Here is a 17849-nt window from a genome sequence, read left to right as displayed (position 1 = left end):
TTATAAAAATGGCATTTTTTTTTCCTGGAAAGATCCGTTACATTTTGAGGTAAATAGTTATCAAGTATGTTGAAAATATATAGTTATTGCTATCCATTTCCTTATAAAATATTAGTGAGTTTTCGATAAATAAGCTTGTTATGCTTTCTGTAGCTGTAACCGCAATTTTAATGTTGCTATAGTAACGAATTATCAACAAAAATTGATTGCTGAAGCCAAATCTTCTGTAAAAGTGAACTACTAAAAAAAATAAATTTGTGAAGATAGAAATTTAAGGAGAAAAAGCACAGGATTTATTACGATATTAATTGAAGCATGGTAACCATTGATAGTGATACTGTTGATTTCGAAATACTTATTGGTAAAGTAGAAGAAGCGATTGAAGCCGATAGAATTCACAGTTTAAGAAATGATGCAAAAATACGAGCCATTAACCAGTATGGGACGACTTACGAAGATTTTGAAAATATGGTTAAAGGTGCAACTCTTAAGCCATTAGATAAAAAGGAAAAAATTTTTGGCACTCCGAGACAAACTTGGAACTCCTTTGCGAGTAAGGATGGACGAGATTTAAAGAACAAAACTGTTGATGAAACTCCTAAAAAATGTTACTTACAGGTATAATAGAAATATATAAAGGTTTCGACAAATAATAAGCAATACTCTTTGCCAGGTGTCCCTTTTCATTTTGCACTTCTCTATCGAAAATCAAAATGCTGAAGTTATAAGAAATGGAGAGACTCAATCGTCAGCTTTTCTAATCAAAAGTAGTTCCTTTGAAATTGTGAACATTTTTATGAGGACAAAAAAAAAGTTTTTTTTTTCTGCTCGCTGATAATTCATGAGTATCCTAAATGTTCTTCTAACAATGTAAAAAATGTTAAAGTGTAAGCTAATGTCAATGTAAAGCTAAATGTTAAAATGTAAAATAAGTTTGAAGCCGTAGTTTGAATTATTATTGCCTAAAATTTCATTTCAGAAGGAAAAGAAATATTGCTAATAGGGGTATTTTTACCCTCCCTTTGTTGTTGTTGTAGTTCATTTACGTCGCACTAGAGCTGCACAATGGGCTATTAGCGACGGTCTGGGAAACATCCCTGAGGATGATCCGAAGACATGCCATCACAATTTTGATCCTCTGCAGAGGGGATGGCACCCCCGCTTCGGTAGCCCAACGACCTGCACGCAAAGACGAGCACTTTACGGTAGCACAGTTTAACGAGGACCAATACCGCACACCCTCGGTCCCTACGCAGACTGATCCAAGTGGTCACCCACCCGCACACTGACCGCAGTCAGTGATGCTTGACTTCGGTGATCTGCTGGGCACCGTGTCTTAACGATCAGTCCACTGCGGGACCCCTCCCTTTCACACATATCAAAGATATATTAATAGAATATATATTTAAAAAATATATAATACAGAAATAAGAAAACTTTTTAACATTATATTTTCATTTTCCTTAAATAAAGTTAATATTTCAATATTATGTTGATTCAGGCAGCAATCGTCATCCCTCCTCAAGGCTGATGGGGACATTCCTCTTTGAATTTGAAAACTCAACTCTCCCATCCACGCAAACAACAAAAAATACACATAAATTTTTTATTTAAACAATTTTTTAACTATATCTGATTTATCTCAATAGATTCACTGTTAGAAATATTTTGCACAACATTACTTTCAGAAGACAAAATAAACATTGTGAAAATAATTTTTTTTTTAAAAATTGCTGTGCAAAAATGACATACAAAGGGATAATGAATTGTTCTCTTAAAAAATTAGATTAATTTTAGCGATCAATTCGATTCAGGTCGTTGAGCCCAAATTAAATGTAACTAAACGTTTATTCAAATGTAACTAGCTATTTAATTAGAAAAATTTATTTATTAAAAAATTTGTATAAAAAATTTATTATAAAATTTTTTTTTATACAAGGATTAATTTGAAGTGAGCAGAAAGAAATTTTTTAAATATATATTTTTTTAATTATATTATCTCCTATAATAATGTATTTTTATATACTAGGAGGCTCCGCCCCCTGCTCGCCAACCCCCGAGAATTGCTACGCAATCCTATGTGGTTCACGCCGTGAACCATGGCTCGCTGCGCTCGCTCGCCAATGAACACAATGTTCTAGCACAAAGACATGGTATTTTATCATCAAAGACATAGTATTTTATCATCAAAGACATAGCATTTTATCATCAAAGACATAGTATTGTACTTATGTAGTATTGTACTTATGTAATTCTATCAATGTTCTTATTGGCTTTTAAAAAAGTACATTAGCTATTTAGATTGTACAGTCCGCAAAAAAAAACGAATCACCCTGAATAACTTTCGTTCTAATGATCGGATTCTCACGAACTAAGTGTCAATCTTAATGATTCCTGGGGGTGACTTCAAATATGCTAATTAATTAGTGCTAACTAGTAATTAAGTTACGAAATCAGACACAAAAACGTACTTTCTCTGAATAAGCATACATTTTTTTTCCACATATTTGGATTCTTAACCTTCAAAATATAGGGGGTAGCCACAATCTGGGAAATATGGTCCCCATAGTTTGGTCAGGAGAGCGATCCAAAGTTCGTACCCCTTAATGTTAATTTCACTTTTTACGTTTTTAGTCATATTTTCAAAACTAATAAAGCAATTTAAAGAAAATTTCACCCCCTCATAAAAATCATTTACCCAAAGATAATTTAATGAAAAAAGTAATTTTTAATAATTATTAATTATTTTTTATTATTTAATTAAATTGAGGATGAAAAAATTTTGAATTATAAGGCATGAATTTTTTTATACCATATTAATCTACATATTTTTCAATTGAAAAGTCTAAAGTTTCAACTTTTTTCATTTATTAGAAGCTGAGAAAAATTAAAATTAATTATTTTAAAAAAAATAATTTGGCGACAATAAAGAAATGATTAAATGGGGCGATTAATATTAAAATGTGATAAACTTGCGAGGAACTTGACTTCGCGCGCGTAGTGTAAAATTTCATTCATATTTTTTTCGCTAATAATCGTTTGCTAATCTTTTTATTTTTATTTATTTCTAACTATAAAATACAATGTTTCTTTTTTACTCGCTTAATAATTTATTTGCCATTTAGTAAAGAAATTTGAATAAAACATTTTGAATAAAAAACACTTTATTCAAGGAATGTCTAGTTTTATAAAATAGGATATGACATGATCTTCTGATAGAATATGATTATACACCAGATTGTGCTTATTTAATGTGATTATTTTTTGATTTTGTTTTTCAATAACTGATACAATTTTGATAATATACATACGTATGCATAGATTTGGAATAAGGTGTTTATCAATTTCTTGAATATATATTTTATAAATATTAATAAAAATACGTAGTCAGCATTTTTAAGCATCTCTCACAACATCGCAAATTTCTCAACATCTTATAGGGTAAATTAACGAATGAAGGAACACTTAAGCTTAGCTTGTCTTTAAGAAAAAATCATAAAAATTTCAAAATTTGTAATTTTAGCTGAATGATGGTGTTGACATATTTGTTATTAAATACAAATTATGTAAAAAAAATTTAGATAACTTACATAATATTGTTTTAAGCTTTTGGTGGTTTAAATAATAAGTAGTAAAGGCCTGGTTTCTTAGGACAGGACGCCGTCAGCTGGAAATCAGCGCTAACCTCTGATTGGTCCATTTGTGAGTTTGATAGTATACGTCATCGAACGCTCATCTTGAACTACAATTGCCGTCCAACTCAACTTCAGTTGGATTACAACGGGACGTTAACCTCAGAAGCAATGGCGGACAACATCCAACAGCACATTGAAATCAGCCAAGATTTTGATTTTGACATTAAACATAGCTTCTTCATTAAACATAGCACTCTTCATTCAGCTCAGCTATAATGTGTTTTTTCTTGGACAAAGTCATTATTTGTTCTCTTAAACACTGGTCGACAGTAACAAAATCAATACAAATTCAAAATAAATATTTGTTTACGTTATTAACGCATGCGCAATGAGACATAATGTCTGCGTTGGACCGCCTGCTCATGCTGACCTAACAAAAAAGTATTTTTTTGGCGTCAGCTCTACGTCAACTTTCCGCTGACCCCCAGATAAGGCGCTAGTTCTAAGAAACCAAGCCTTGAGCTAACAAACCAGTATTTTGTTGGCGTCAGCAAAACGTTGACGTCCCGCTGACGCCCAGATAAGGCGCTTGTCCTAAGAAACCAGACCTTAAGATAACCAAGTGAAGGAACAGTTCTTAACAGTGAATAAACACTAAATTTGAATGAACACTTAATTTAGAGAATGTTTGATGCTCGTTAGGAATCCATAGGCCACACAGTCTAAAAACAAGATTTTTCTTGGAATTACAACATATAACCACAGCGCAATTCCATATGTGACGGAATGACATTTTGACTTGCAAAATAACAATTAATTGAAGTTTCTATGTATCTAATTTCAAATAAAAAATAATTTTCCTTATGCATATCATTATTATTGGCATAATGCGCTTCATAAACTAAAAAAGCAGGATTTTCTATCTTTTTTACTTTTAATTTCACGAACTTTTTATTTGCGTGACGGAATGACATTTTGGCAACCAAGCTTTTGGCATGCCGCTTAGAACTGGTAGTTTCTGCGAATTTTGCAGCTATTATTTTTCTGAACTATTTTATACTTTTAGTATAATGTGTAAGCAATGTAAAATGTGAATTTGGAAAATTAACCTCAGATTGGATAGCAGTTATTAACATCTATTTGCTGTGACGGAATGACCGTGACGGTTTAGTAGTGAAAAGTTTAGTAGAAGAAAGCCTTCATTTAAAAAATGTTTTATTAATATGTAAATGATAAACAGAATGTAACAGATAAACAGGATTAATATTTATGTAAGAATTAGTAAAAATTTCAACATTTTAAAAATTAGGTTGTCTCAGAAAAGGTTTTATATCTAACTTGCCAATGTCACATCTTATCTTCGTTCTCAGGAAATTTATGCATTATTAAGACATGTGACAGAATGACGTAAAAGAAGTTACTTTTATTTTATATATTAAACTTAAAATGTTTAAATTTTGTTCTATATGCATATTTTTATCAAAATATTGCAAAAGAAAGATACATTTCTTTTATTTTAAAAGTATTTTTCAAGAAAACAATTTGAGCACAAATGTGAACAATTCACTTGTCAGCCATGTGATTACTTTAGAATGCTGCCAGATTCAAAAAATTTAAAATTATCAAAAATGAAACAGCAATATGTAGACATTGGCTATTTTTGAATATATTTTTAAAATTAAAATATGCAATTCATAGAAGAAAAAAAATTTCTCTTAAAAGTTGACACTTTCGTGGAGTTGCCCCACAGTTAACGTGAAAAATGTTACTTTTTTTCAGTCATGGAATGGAAAGTAAAATATGTTTGAATACATAATTTAAAAAAAAAAAAAAAAAAATTTCTTTTTTTTTTCTCACAGTTTAATAGTCTTTTCTAAATTATGAATGTTTGTCATTGCGTAATCCGATGATGTTTTTATTATTATTATAATTAGATCAATTTTTTGTTTACTCTTTTCCCCATATTTTTTAAGCTATTTTTTAATCTTTTTAAGTATTTTTTTTCTCTTCGTCATATTTTCTGCTTTAACTTTTTTTTCAGCTCTTTCAATCTCTTTAAATTTTCGTTCTTTTTCTGAAGTTAATGCAAAAAAGAAATTTTTTCGTTTGATTTAACCTTCCTCTTTTTTCCAAATTTTTGGCCAATGTAAATGTATCGTCGAAATTTCTTTTGATTTTCCAGTACCATTTCTAGAATTCCTCACTGGATAATAAATGAGAAAAAGGAGTTTCGAAGTTTGAGTAAAATCCATCTCTGATTGACTTATATCTAGTGGGTCTTCAGCAGTACTTACCATTTACTTATGGAATCAATTGTTTTTGCAACTAACAATGCCTCAAGAGGACTACTTATATCAAATCCAGTTTTCAAGATACTTTCATTAGCAATTCCTTGAGTTATAGAAAAAAAGAAATATCGAAAGAAATATCGAAGAAATATAAAAATTATTTAGTTTTACTTTGAACTAACAGTAGTATCTGGGGGTACAGGCTGAATACAATGGAGGGGGCGTGGCACCTGTCAATCAAAGTAAGTCTGTGAAATTAGCAACGCCTGCATTTAAGATACCGTTTTTAATTTATTTACATCCTGATTCTGATTTTGTACGAATGCTTTCATGAATCACCCGTCCCCAAGGGGTTAAAGCTGTAAAAATGATCATCCCTAAAATTTTGTATATAGCTGTAATAAGTTATGTTAATTTGAATTTAGTATGAAATCCTCGAATAAATTTAGCAAAAACAGCATAATCTAAACAATATCAGATAAAAAGTTCATGTATTTAAATTCTAAAAACTTAGAAAATCATAAATAATTTATAAATCGATTCAAATTTTCTTTTCGAAGGACATTAAAATAATTTTTTTGTTGCTTTTTAGACAGAAATCAGCTTAAAAATTGTCTATTGCCTAGAAAATTCGAGATATTTTCTATTAACAACCTCTCTGAGCAATCACAAAATATTATTTCAATTTTTTTACAGTCATAGCATGGTTGCATAGCAACCTAGTAAAATTAAGCATTCCTCTTTTGTTAGTTCATTGCTGAAAAGCCCCTTTTAACCGCTACAGTACTCCCAGACAGAGAAAACATCAACTCTAATAACAAAAATTGAAAATGTATCACGAACATTAACGGGAAAATGGCCGTCCGCGCGGACGTCGGTTTCGAGAAATTCGCTGTCCGCGGGGAATTTTTGACCGCCGAGGACGGGTTTTTTTTCGAGCCCTGGCAATTTCGATATTTCTTGAACTAATAATACTTTTACAGTTAGCAAATGTTTTTGCGCAATGTTATATGAAAATAAATAAGATCAGATTATGGAAGTATATTACAATACAAGTGAAGAAACTGAAAGTTTCACTCATCGAGTATGTTGGGATTGCACAAAGGTTTAGGGGGCCCAACACCAAAAAGTTTAAGAAAACCTGCTTTTTATAACGCGTATGGACATATTAAGTCGTGGGTGTTTCTGTTAGTTTAGTACCGCAAATGTGACTAAGACACGAAGCAATATTTGAGGGGTCTTGCTTTCGTCTCTGTGGTGTTATCTTTCATCCTTTTTTTTAATTTTATTAAGAAAGATAAACAAATATATTTCAAAGAAGTTGCCAGGGATTTGTAGGATCTATAAGGATTTCCATATTAATTTCAGCATATAAATTCGAATGTAATAAAAATTCAAGTTAGTGCATTTGATTACAGCATTCAAAAAGAATAAATGAAAAAAATTCAATTCTACAGTTTCAAAACTTTTGCCAACTTGTAATAAATATTAAAGAAAAAGTTTACTTGGAAACTTATTAGTTAGATGCAGAATAAAACATTTAAAGTAGTAAAAAAATTTTTAAAAAAAATAATAAAAATACTGTGCAAAGTGTACCAATGATGGCGTTGTTTTATTACATTGTTTTGATTCTCGATTAAATTTTTCGTTAAAGATAGTGTTTAACAAAAAATAGTTTACGATTTCTTCTCATGGTTACTTTGATAATCATGGCTAAAAGTTTTTTTTTTTTTTTTTTTTTTTATCATTGTTTAATTCAATAATGTATCCAATGAGATTAAGAAGAAACCTTGTATTTAGCATATTCAGATTGATATTTTTCTTGATAACACGCTTTTTGTTTGAAAAAAAAAAATCTCCATAAGTTTATCTCTTCGGTGATTTAATATTTCTTTTGTTGTAGTGATTACATAGTTATCTTTATGTCATTTTCAATAACTTACGTTATCAAATCCTTTAACAACCCCAGCTTTAGGGAACGTGCAGGACTTTGTCCACATTTAGGCGATTAAAATGCATCACGTGATGTTATGCTTATATGAATGGCAAAATGGTAGTCTGAAAAATTACTAACAAAGATCAGATAAAAGAAAATCCGTAGATTATTTAATTGATAAAATTAGATAGATATTTCTGGTTCAAATGTCCCGACTTATGCTTTTAAATGCATGTATTGCAAAAATTTGAACGCTAACCGCCGTAGCACAAATAGGTTTATAACCCTTTTAATTTATTTAAAACTCATTTTTTTTCGCTTAGTTCATTCCTTTTAACCAAATATCCTATATTGCCATAATGAGAGTAATAAGTTGTTCTATTGGCAAATTAAAATTTTTAATTGATAAAATTTAATTTTAAATATATTCTTGGGCAGAAATGCACTAATTTTTGTTTTTAAATTAATAAATTAAAACATGATCGTTGACTGCTATACCACAAATTATAGGACTGTACTTTTTTTTTAATCTCTCCATTTTAAAAAATCGTAAGCCCCGCCAGTTTTTGGTGTTTAAATTTCCGTTATATTAGATGTATAGAAAAAATGTATGTGAAGTACGATAGAATAAAAAAAAAAAAAAAAACTCGTTAATTAGTTAGAGAATTCTAAACAGTTAAACTTGCAATATAAAAACACCACGTGGGCCGCGCTCCAGGTCATAGAAATGTAACTATAGAATTGGGCTGAAAGAATTCATTCGTAAATTTAACTGAAACTTTTTTCGAAATTCTACTTCGAAAATTAGTAAAATTTTAATTTTTTTTTTGCTTTAAATAATGATGTAATTCCATAATGCAAATGATGAAAAAACATGAAATTGCATCTAGTATCTGTTAACAGATTTCTTAGCGCTTTATTAATGATATTAGGTATAAAATCAAAATTTGTAGTTAAGTATTTTGCAATGGTACTAAAAAAGTTTATTAAAATTTTAATATTACTTGTATTTGTAACATAAATCACATAAAATTGTTGTATCATTCACAAGAGCATATACTCTATTTGCCACTTTCTACATATATGTCATTTCATGTATACTTTCAATATTTCCTGTTAATTTGAATTTTCTTTTTTTAAAATAAATTTAAAAATTATAATTCCATTGTTACTAATAGAAGAATTTAAAAATAAAAATATGTTTTACTTCATGTCCTTTCTGTATAACGTCAGTCACAATTTATATTTTTATTCTGAACAAAACATTTATAATTTCCATCATTTTTTCTTAGGTGCATAATAATGTTATTAGAAAACATCCACCATAATTTTTTAACAAAAATTATTAAATATTTATCAATAAAAAAGTTTTTAAATAAGAAAACCTATCAAAATGTAATGTCAGCCACAGTGGAATTGCCCATATCCATTGTTGCAGCAAAAGTGAATCTCTCTCGAGATCTTCATTTTATAGGTTCGCACTTGACTTGATGCCAAAAGAAACAAAACAAAAAAAAAAACTATATAATAAGTAAAATAATAATAATAAGAGAGTAAGAAATTAAATGTTGCCAGATATCTTAACATTTGCATCGAAATTTTTTAAAACAAAAAAGGTTTGAGAAAAATAAAAACTGTTTCCAGTTATTTTTTTTAAACCTTCGTTGAACAGGCGACCCAATTTTGGGTTTACGACTACTAATGTTCAACGCTGTAGCCTTGTAATTTTGAAACCAATCCAGAACCCAAGGAAACTTCTGGATCGAGTATTAGGAGAAATTTGCCTTTGTGGAGGACTTTTTGATGCAATTAACCTGCATTTTCGTTGCATGAAGAGGAAAACCACGAAAACGTTCCACTGTTAGTCTGACGGGACTCTACCCCATGATCCGTCTGAGAATATTTTGCGTCAGCACTGTGGTCAGTGCAAGCCGGGTGAGGAGTTCGTATCGATTATATGCTAAAAGGTTATCATTATGCATATTTTGGTGACAAGAAAGATTTCTTCTTATTTACTACTTGTTTTCGTGTCTCACATTTAGGGAATTTAAATATTTTTTCCCAAGTACAGTTGATTATTTATTTTAAATCTAGTTATCCGTTCATCACGTAATTTGTTTACATTAATTTACACCGAAGAGCCATTACATTATGACCACCCTCCATCTATAACAATGGGCTCGCCCAGGGGCCCCCATCAGAGAGGGGGGCGCACGATGCGCCCACTTAAAGCTTGGGGGGGGGATTTTTACACTAAATAAAACGAATAGTTTGGGGGGGGGGGAATTTAGAATTTGCCCAAGAGCTTGGAGGGGATAGGGGCCACTGGCCAATACCTCCTAGATGGAAGAAAGCTGAAGGACGGAAAACGATGACTCATACAGTTAGGCCCAGATTTGCTGATCACTTCTGACGAAGCTTCTCTTTTTCCCTTCTGTTCTCGACACTTTTTCGTTACTCTTCTACTAATTTTTTACTTTCTACAAATTATTATTATTATTTTTTTTGTCTAGATTAAATGTTCTTAAATTGTGTAAAAATGCTTAATATATTTATTTGTTTTCAGAAATGATTAACAATAAATCAATTCTAACAAAAATAACTGTTGTGTGAATGAAAAAAAAAATATTTTTAAGCATTAAATATCAGTTTTATTTTATAAATTGGAAAATTTTATCTAACTTTTTGTTATAAAATGTATGGATTAAAAACAAAGAAATATATTTTTAAAGGGATTTTACACATTTATTATTATTATAGTTTTGACATAAAACTAAGAAAGGGGTCTAATTTTTATAATATGATACTTACATTTTTAGTAGATGATTATTTTGGATTTTAATGATTATGTTGTGCATGTTATTAGAACTAGAGCATACGAAATAAAATAGAAATTGTTTATAAACAATGACATAAAATGAGCTTAAAAAAATTTAGAAAATCAAATGCAGTCTTCAAACAAGGTTTAGATAGTAAAAAAAAACATATCAAAAGCATGATTATAATTTGTATTTTTTTCCTGTGGAAGTGTGATTGTTAGAAGTGATAAACTAAAATTAAAGTAAGCAACCTTAGATAACAAATATTTTATTAAATAGCAAATTCAAAAAACGATAAATAAAATGTAAACACAAATTTTACTGAAATATGTTAAAACTTTCAGTAACATTTAAAAAAGTATAATTTTTACCATCACACTGATAAACTAAAATAAAGTAAGCAACCTTAGATAACAAATATTTTATTAAATAGCAAATTCAAAAAACGATAAATAAAATGTAAACACAAATTTTACTGAAATATGTTAAAACTTTCAGTAATATTTAAAAAAGTATAATTTTTACCCATCACACTGATAAACTAAAATAAAGTAAGCAACCTTAGATAACAAATATTTTATTAAATAGCAAATTCAAAAAACGATAAATAAAATGTAAACACAAATTTTACTGAAATATGTTAAAACTTTCAGTAACATTTAAAAAAGTATAATTTTTACCCATCACACTGATAAACTAAAATAAAGTAAGCAACTTTAGATAACAAATATTTTATTAAATAGCAAAAATTCAAAAAAAATGATAAATAAAACGTAAACACAAATTTTACTGAAACTTTCAGTAACATTTAAAAAAGTATAATTTTTACCCATCACACTGATAAACTAAAATAAAGTAAGCAACCTTAGATAACAAATATTTTATTAAGTAGCAAATTCAAAAAATGATAAATAAAATGTATTTACTGAAATATGTTAAACTTTCAGTAACATTTAAAAAAGTATAATTTTTACCCGTCACACTGATAAACTAAAATAAAGTAAGCAACCTTAGATAATAAATATTTTATTAAATAGCAAATTCAAAAAATGATAAATAAAATGTAAACATAAATTTTACTGATATATGTTTAACTTTCAGTAGCATTTAAAAATAATTCTAATGTCATTTAATATCTCTTTTCTAATGTCATTTTCCTTGAAATGCATCTCACATACCTATAACAAAATGAATACAATAATTATATGTGCATTTAAAATAAATAGTACATACTATATTCATGTATGAAAAATTAATAGATTTTTGTAGAAAAATTAATAGATTTAAATTTCATAATCAAATAAATTACAATACATTATGGTCAAACAAAAATGTTTAAAGTTTGAGCAAAAATTTAATAAAATACTAAAATTATTAATATTTTTATAAAATAAAACTCTATAAAAATAACTATATATTACAATAGTTTGCGATATGATTGATAAGAACAACTTAATTATTATAAATAATTTATCCACAATTTAAAATAATTTACTCTTAGTAAAAATATAATAAAGAAGCATAATTAAATTTTTAAAAATAAAAAGAAATATTACTCACTTTAGAATTCTTTGCAACTTCAAAATCTCTTGGCATGGCGGCAAGCCATTTCTTACGTATTGGGAAATCCAAAATTTAATACTTTTGTACCATCAACTTTGTAAAATCCTCTGCAGTTTGGTACACAGCACTCATATGCAATTATTCATAACACTAAGAATTAAATTAATGCTGACATTTATAACATTTGTAGAATAAATATAAATTTTACGAAGAACGTTGACACCAGAACACAGACGGTTGTTTACAAATTCAAATCAAAAATATTCGCCAATTGGCTGAATGCCGACACAGGTTATAATACTTGAGAATATCGCCAATGGCTCGTTTGATCAGATTCGGAGTTTTTCGTAAAAATAGCTACCCTGACTGGTTTCCCTCTGGGCCTAACTCTACTACGTCATCATCGCCTATAGTAACCCGTTGTGAGGCTTGATTCCTTTCTAGGAGGTATTGCACTGGCTCGCCCAGGAACAATGTTTTCATGGGGGGCACATTAGGATCCATAATCCTTATAGAACAATCCCTGACGTCTGTAAGCTACTTGAACATAGTTGCAGACCTGGTTCACCCATTCATGGCAACAGTTTTTCCTGCGGGGGATGGTGTTTACCAACAGGATAATGCACCATGTCATAAGGGTCGAATCGTCGAGGAACATTCCAGTGACTTTCAAGTCATGTCTTGGCCCCAAAATTCACCTGACCTTAATCCAATAGAGCATTTATGGTCCTACTTGGAAAACCAAATTCGTGCTGCCACGCTACCTCCTCGCAATGTGAGGGAATTGCAGGACCAGTTGGTGAGCGCTTGGTACCAGATACCACAGACTACCTATCAGCACCTTCTGGAATCAATGCCACGGCGAGTGCTAGCAGTTTTAGGGCTAAAGGTGGTCCTACATGTTATTAGCATGGTGGTCTTAGTGTAATGGCTCTTCGGTGTGTATTATACAAACTTTATAATAACACTTTATTATAAACTTTATAAAAAAAATTAACAAAAAAAAAAAAGATAAGCTCATTCGTCCCTTGTTTTCCATCATTGAATTACTAAGCCAAGTACATAATCATAGTTAAGTAAACGTTTGCCATAGCAAGCGTACGAACTATTCATAGAAACTAAAGGACATGAATTATGTTTGAAAAAAAAAATGTTTTTAATATACACAGAAGATAATGACACACAAATTCAACAATGAAGCAGGGTGGGCGAATGGCAGTTGAGGTATGACACAAATTAAAAACAATTAGAAATGACACTTTTTAAGATAAAATCCTATAAAGTTGTTATTAATGAAAATAGCATTGCCATAAAAATACTTAGATTTTAAAGGAATAAAAGAAATTCGGCGTCGACTGAAATATCCTGAAGACTTTAGTAGTCGTGCAAATAGCACGTTTGTGGCAAATTTGTATTTTGCCTCCTCCTCCCTTAGCAAAAATAAACCCCATTGCATGTGCTTATATGAGAACGGTTAACACCCACATATAATTTTTTTTTGTTACTATAACTGTGAATTAAAGTTACTTATTAATGTTAAAACCATTTATAAAAATTTTTAAAACTCTTTCAAGAAACTTATTCTTTTATTTTAAATATTATTGTTTTTTTTATCTTTTATTATTATTACATAAACTGAAAATAAAGGCATTTTAGACTCTTACGTAAGCATTGTTCATGTCTCTCTCTTGTTCGAAAAAATACATCTCAAAAACCGCTCCTTCCTTTAGGTACTTACATAATATTTGATCGGCTCCTTACACCGTTTAAATAACCTTTCAAAAATATGGTTTAAAGAAAATCGTGTTTTAAATATAAAGAAAAGAAACCATTTAAACTTGAATTGTTTTTAAAAAAAAGATCTAGTTATAATATTTTGCTGCACTATCTGATGAAAGTCTCGTTTCTTCACAACATATAAAATTTATTAGGTCAATATTTTTTGTTTCCAAACTTCAATTAATAATGAGAATTTCGTAGAAGTAACCGAAATTGTTTTTTTTTTAAAAACGATGATTTTCGTTCTAAAACTAAGGCGTATTCCTACGGTGCATTTTATTTTGAAACTTGCAAACGTACATTGAATCTTATCAGTTGGGTTATAAATACAGCGCTGCGAAACGTGAATAAAGAACGAAACTTGTTAGCTTTAAAAATAAATTGATAAATTTGCAATATCTTCAAATTCAACGATAAGATAAACTAGAAAAGTGCGAAAAAAGGGAAAATATTTAAAAACATGTGAGGAAACAAATTTAGTAAAAATATAATTTTTTTTTTTAAATTTATGCATATACGCATAAACTAACGTATTAATTATGCGTATACGCATAAATAAAAACAAATAAGATGTGACATTAAATGTGAAACATATAATGATTTGTGGCTACAAGATTTGTCGTAGCTTCGTAAAATATTAAAAATTTGGTACAATATTTTCGAAAATTTTATGGAAAAAAATAGTTTATTAATAAAGCGGTTTATTTATTTCGTAGCAAAAACTAAACTCACACGCAACAACGCATTACGATTTGTCTAGGACAGTGTTCCCCAACCCCCGGTCCGCGGATCAAATATTACCGGCCAAGGGCCACCCAATAGAAACTGAATTTAAATTCCTAGGCTTACACCCCAAATTAAAAATATCTGGTAAGGAATGGATCTGCGACCCATTTGTAAACAATTCGGGCGAGTCTAGCAGGTCTGTGCAAGAAGATCAACTGCTGGAGATTGCAAATGATGGGGCCTTAAAACTACGTTCGAGACAACTCTGCCGGTCGCCACCACAGCATTTAAATCCCTATTGCCATTTCCGACAACCTATCTGTGTGAAGTGGGGTTTTCTGCAGTAACAGCAACCAAAACAAAATAACGGAATAAACTGGACATAAGCAACACACTTCTGGTGTCATTGTCTCCGATTACCTCCCAGAAGGAACAGCCTCATTGCAAAGAAACAAGCTCAGGGTTCTCATTGATTTAACGTTCTAGTAAGTTAAAATGTAAATCACTTTATATTTATTTTTTTGGTGTAACTGTATTTTATTTTGAAGGCGTGTTTAAATTAAAAGCAATAAATCAAAATAATTTAAAATATAAACAATCAACGCCTCCCCCCCCAGCGGGCCGCGGTAAAATTATCAAATGTTGACAGGTCCGCGGTGATAAAAAGGTTAGGGAACACTGGTCTAGGACACGCTGAATATAAGATATTTTATATGATTTTCAGATTCTTATAACTTAATAATATAAATATTCCACAAAAAAGTGCTTTTTGATAAAGAATAAAAGCTTCGACTTTTGAAATAAGGATCGGTGAGGATTTTTACACTTTTTATTAACTGAAAATCTAGACATTCCCAGGGATGGAACAGCAGCGTAATAATTTTGGAGCAGAAAAAGTGTGTTTTAGCGCAAGTTAGGTTTTTCTAGCAGATTGGAGGAAAGAGTCTAAATATTCAGAGAAGCATAGTGCTTGTAAAATTAGATTTTTGAGCATATTTAATTACATATGATAACTATTTATATCATTTTTAATAGAGCTTGGAAAAAATGCACTATTAAATGAAAAAGATGTAATTTTTTAGTTTTAGGAGCAGATTGGAGCAATAGTCTAAGTATTCAGAGAAGCATAGTGATTGTAAAATTAGACTTTTGAGATAAGATAACAAGAGTTTGAAAAAAATGCATTATTAAATGAAAAAATGCTATTTTTTGGGGTTTTGGAGCAAATAGTCAAAGTATTCAGAGAAGCATAATGCTTGTAAAATTAGATTTTTGAGCACATCAACTGTGATTTGTCAGATATCGACAATTTTCGTTTTCATTTGTTAAAGTTGCAACCTATAATATGTAAACTTCTTAATCTTCACCTTATATAAGGAATAAGGAGTAATATTTTTATTATAGGTGGTATTTATGAAATACACTGTATATTAAAATATGAGAAAAAATCCTCCCAAATAAAATTCTAGAACTCATCCAAATCTAAAAAAACTAACTTTTCAATGATTACGGGGTCAAAGTATCCTCGTAAAAATTATTCTTTTAAATAAAATTAAGCGTATAGCACCTTTTCAGTTGCATGACATGCAAACTTTCGTGAAAAATCAATTTTCAAAATTTAGTAATACAGCTCAAAATTTTTTAAAAATTCAAAAAATATATTAAAATTTCCCAATTTTTTTTAATCTTTAAAACTGAGAGATACTTGCAATATTGCTAGGAAAAAAATGTAAATCCCCCCCCCCCGCATTATGGTTTCTGCAGTATGTCTGCACATTCATTTGCTTATATTTCAATTATAAACATTTTCTATAGTTCCCTATATGCAAAATTAACCCGGCGATCAAGGGGGCCCCATATGAAGAGACCACATCACGTTTTTTCAAAATTACGTTCTCTTATTAAGTATAATGCATATAGTTCTTTGTTTAAATGTTATCTTTAAATATTATAATTTGTGTTGAAAATTTACAATTTTGTTTAGGGCTTTCAGTCATATTTCATTGGGCTCTTACTTTTTATATGTAAATAGTTATAAGTGAGTTTTTCAATGTATAGGGAAAACTAACCAGTGAAGGAACACTTAAGCTTAGCTTGCCTTTAAAAAAAAATTAGTAATTTTAGCTAATAAACAGTGCCAACATATTTGTTATTAGATGCAAATTATGTAAAAAAAAATTAGAGAACTTACATATTGTTTTAAACTTTTGGTGGTTCAAATAATAAGTAGTAAGATAACCAAGTGAAGGAACAGTTCTTACCAGTGAGAACACTAAATTTTCCAGTGAATGGACACTTAATTTTGAGAATTTTTGATGCTCTTTAGGAATTCATAGACCATACAAATGTCTAAAAACAAGATTTTTCTTGAAATTATAACATATAACCATAGTTAACGTGGAAAATTTTACTTTTTTTTTCAGTCATGAAATGGAAAGTAAAATGGGATTGAATACAGAATTAAAAAAAATGTTTTTAATTTTCTTTCTCACAGTTTAATAGTCGATTCTAAATCATTGTGAAATCCGATGACGATTTATTATTATTTTATTGCGTTTTTGTTTAATTCCCCCCCCCCCATATTTTTTGAAGCTTTTTTTTTTAATCTTTCTAAGTATTTTTTTCCCCTCTTCATCATACTTTGTTTTAACTTTTTTTCAGTTCTTTCAAATTTCGTCCTTGTTCTGAAGTTAATGCAAAAGGTAATTTATTTCTTTTGATTTGATCTTCCTCTTTTTTCCCCATATTTGGCCAATGTAAATGTATCTTCGAAATTTCTTCTGATTTTCCAGTACCATTTCTTACTGGATAATTGATGGGAAAAAGGTGTTTCGAAGTTTAGCACAGGCTATTGGAAATTTGGGAGATTAGACTCTTCTGTTGATGTTCCTTTAAAAATTTGCAACATATTTTGTGAGATTTCACTCTCAAGCTTCTGAAAAAATAGTGCATCGTTACTAAAAGTTCTCGTTTATCGAAGTATGTGTTATGTTGATAAGCTTTCTTGCTCATCGACTTATTGCGTCTGTCTTGCATGCATTTGTTTAAGTCAACGTTTTCAACATCAAATGGAAAAATACCACACTTTATAAAAGCATTTTAA

At 29.7% G+C, this 17849-nt stretch overlaps 1 protein-coding gene and 1 long non-coding RNA gene across 2 annotated transcripts; one reads left to right on the top strand and one right to left on the bottom strand.

Moving 5' to 3' along the window:
• Positions 1–181: 181 nt before the first annotated feature.
• Positions 182–945, top strand: LOC147813903 (dynein axonemal assembly factor 19). Its single transcript, XM_087159612.1, has one exon. It carries the CDS (start codon positions 316–318, stop codon positions 622–624), a length of 309 nt encoding a protein of 102 aa, XP_087015738.1. The 5' UTR covers positions 182–315; the 3' UTR covers positions 625–945.
• A 10294-nt stretch (positions 946–11239) lies between these two features.
• On the bottom strand, positions 11240–15435 carry LOC147813902 (uncharacterized). The gene is made up of 2 exons (XR_015432609.1): positions 12239–15435; positions 11240–11856 (listed from the first exon to the last, which is right to left on the bottom strand). It is a non-coding gene; the product is annotated as an uncharacterized LOC147813902 (long non-coding RNA).
• Positions 15436–17849: the final 2414 nt, after the last annotated feature.

Source organism: Parasteatoda tepidariorum, chromosome 3, assembly GCF_982258835.1.
Source record: "Parasteatoda tepidariorum strain Cologne lab strain chromosome 3, Ptep-v5.0, whole genome shotgun sequence".
NCBI lineage: Eukaryota > Metazoa > Arthropoda > Arachnida > Araneae > Theridiidae > Parasteatoda > Parasteatoda tepidariorum.
Note: the sequence above shows the minus strand (reverse complement) of the source record. Positions and strands in the feature narration are given on the sequence as shown.

Coding starts and splice junctions, on each gene's coding strand:
- LOC147813903 (XM_087159612.1), top strand. CDS start 316: ATGGTAACCATTGATAGTGATACTGTTGATTTCGAAATACTTATTGGT.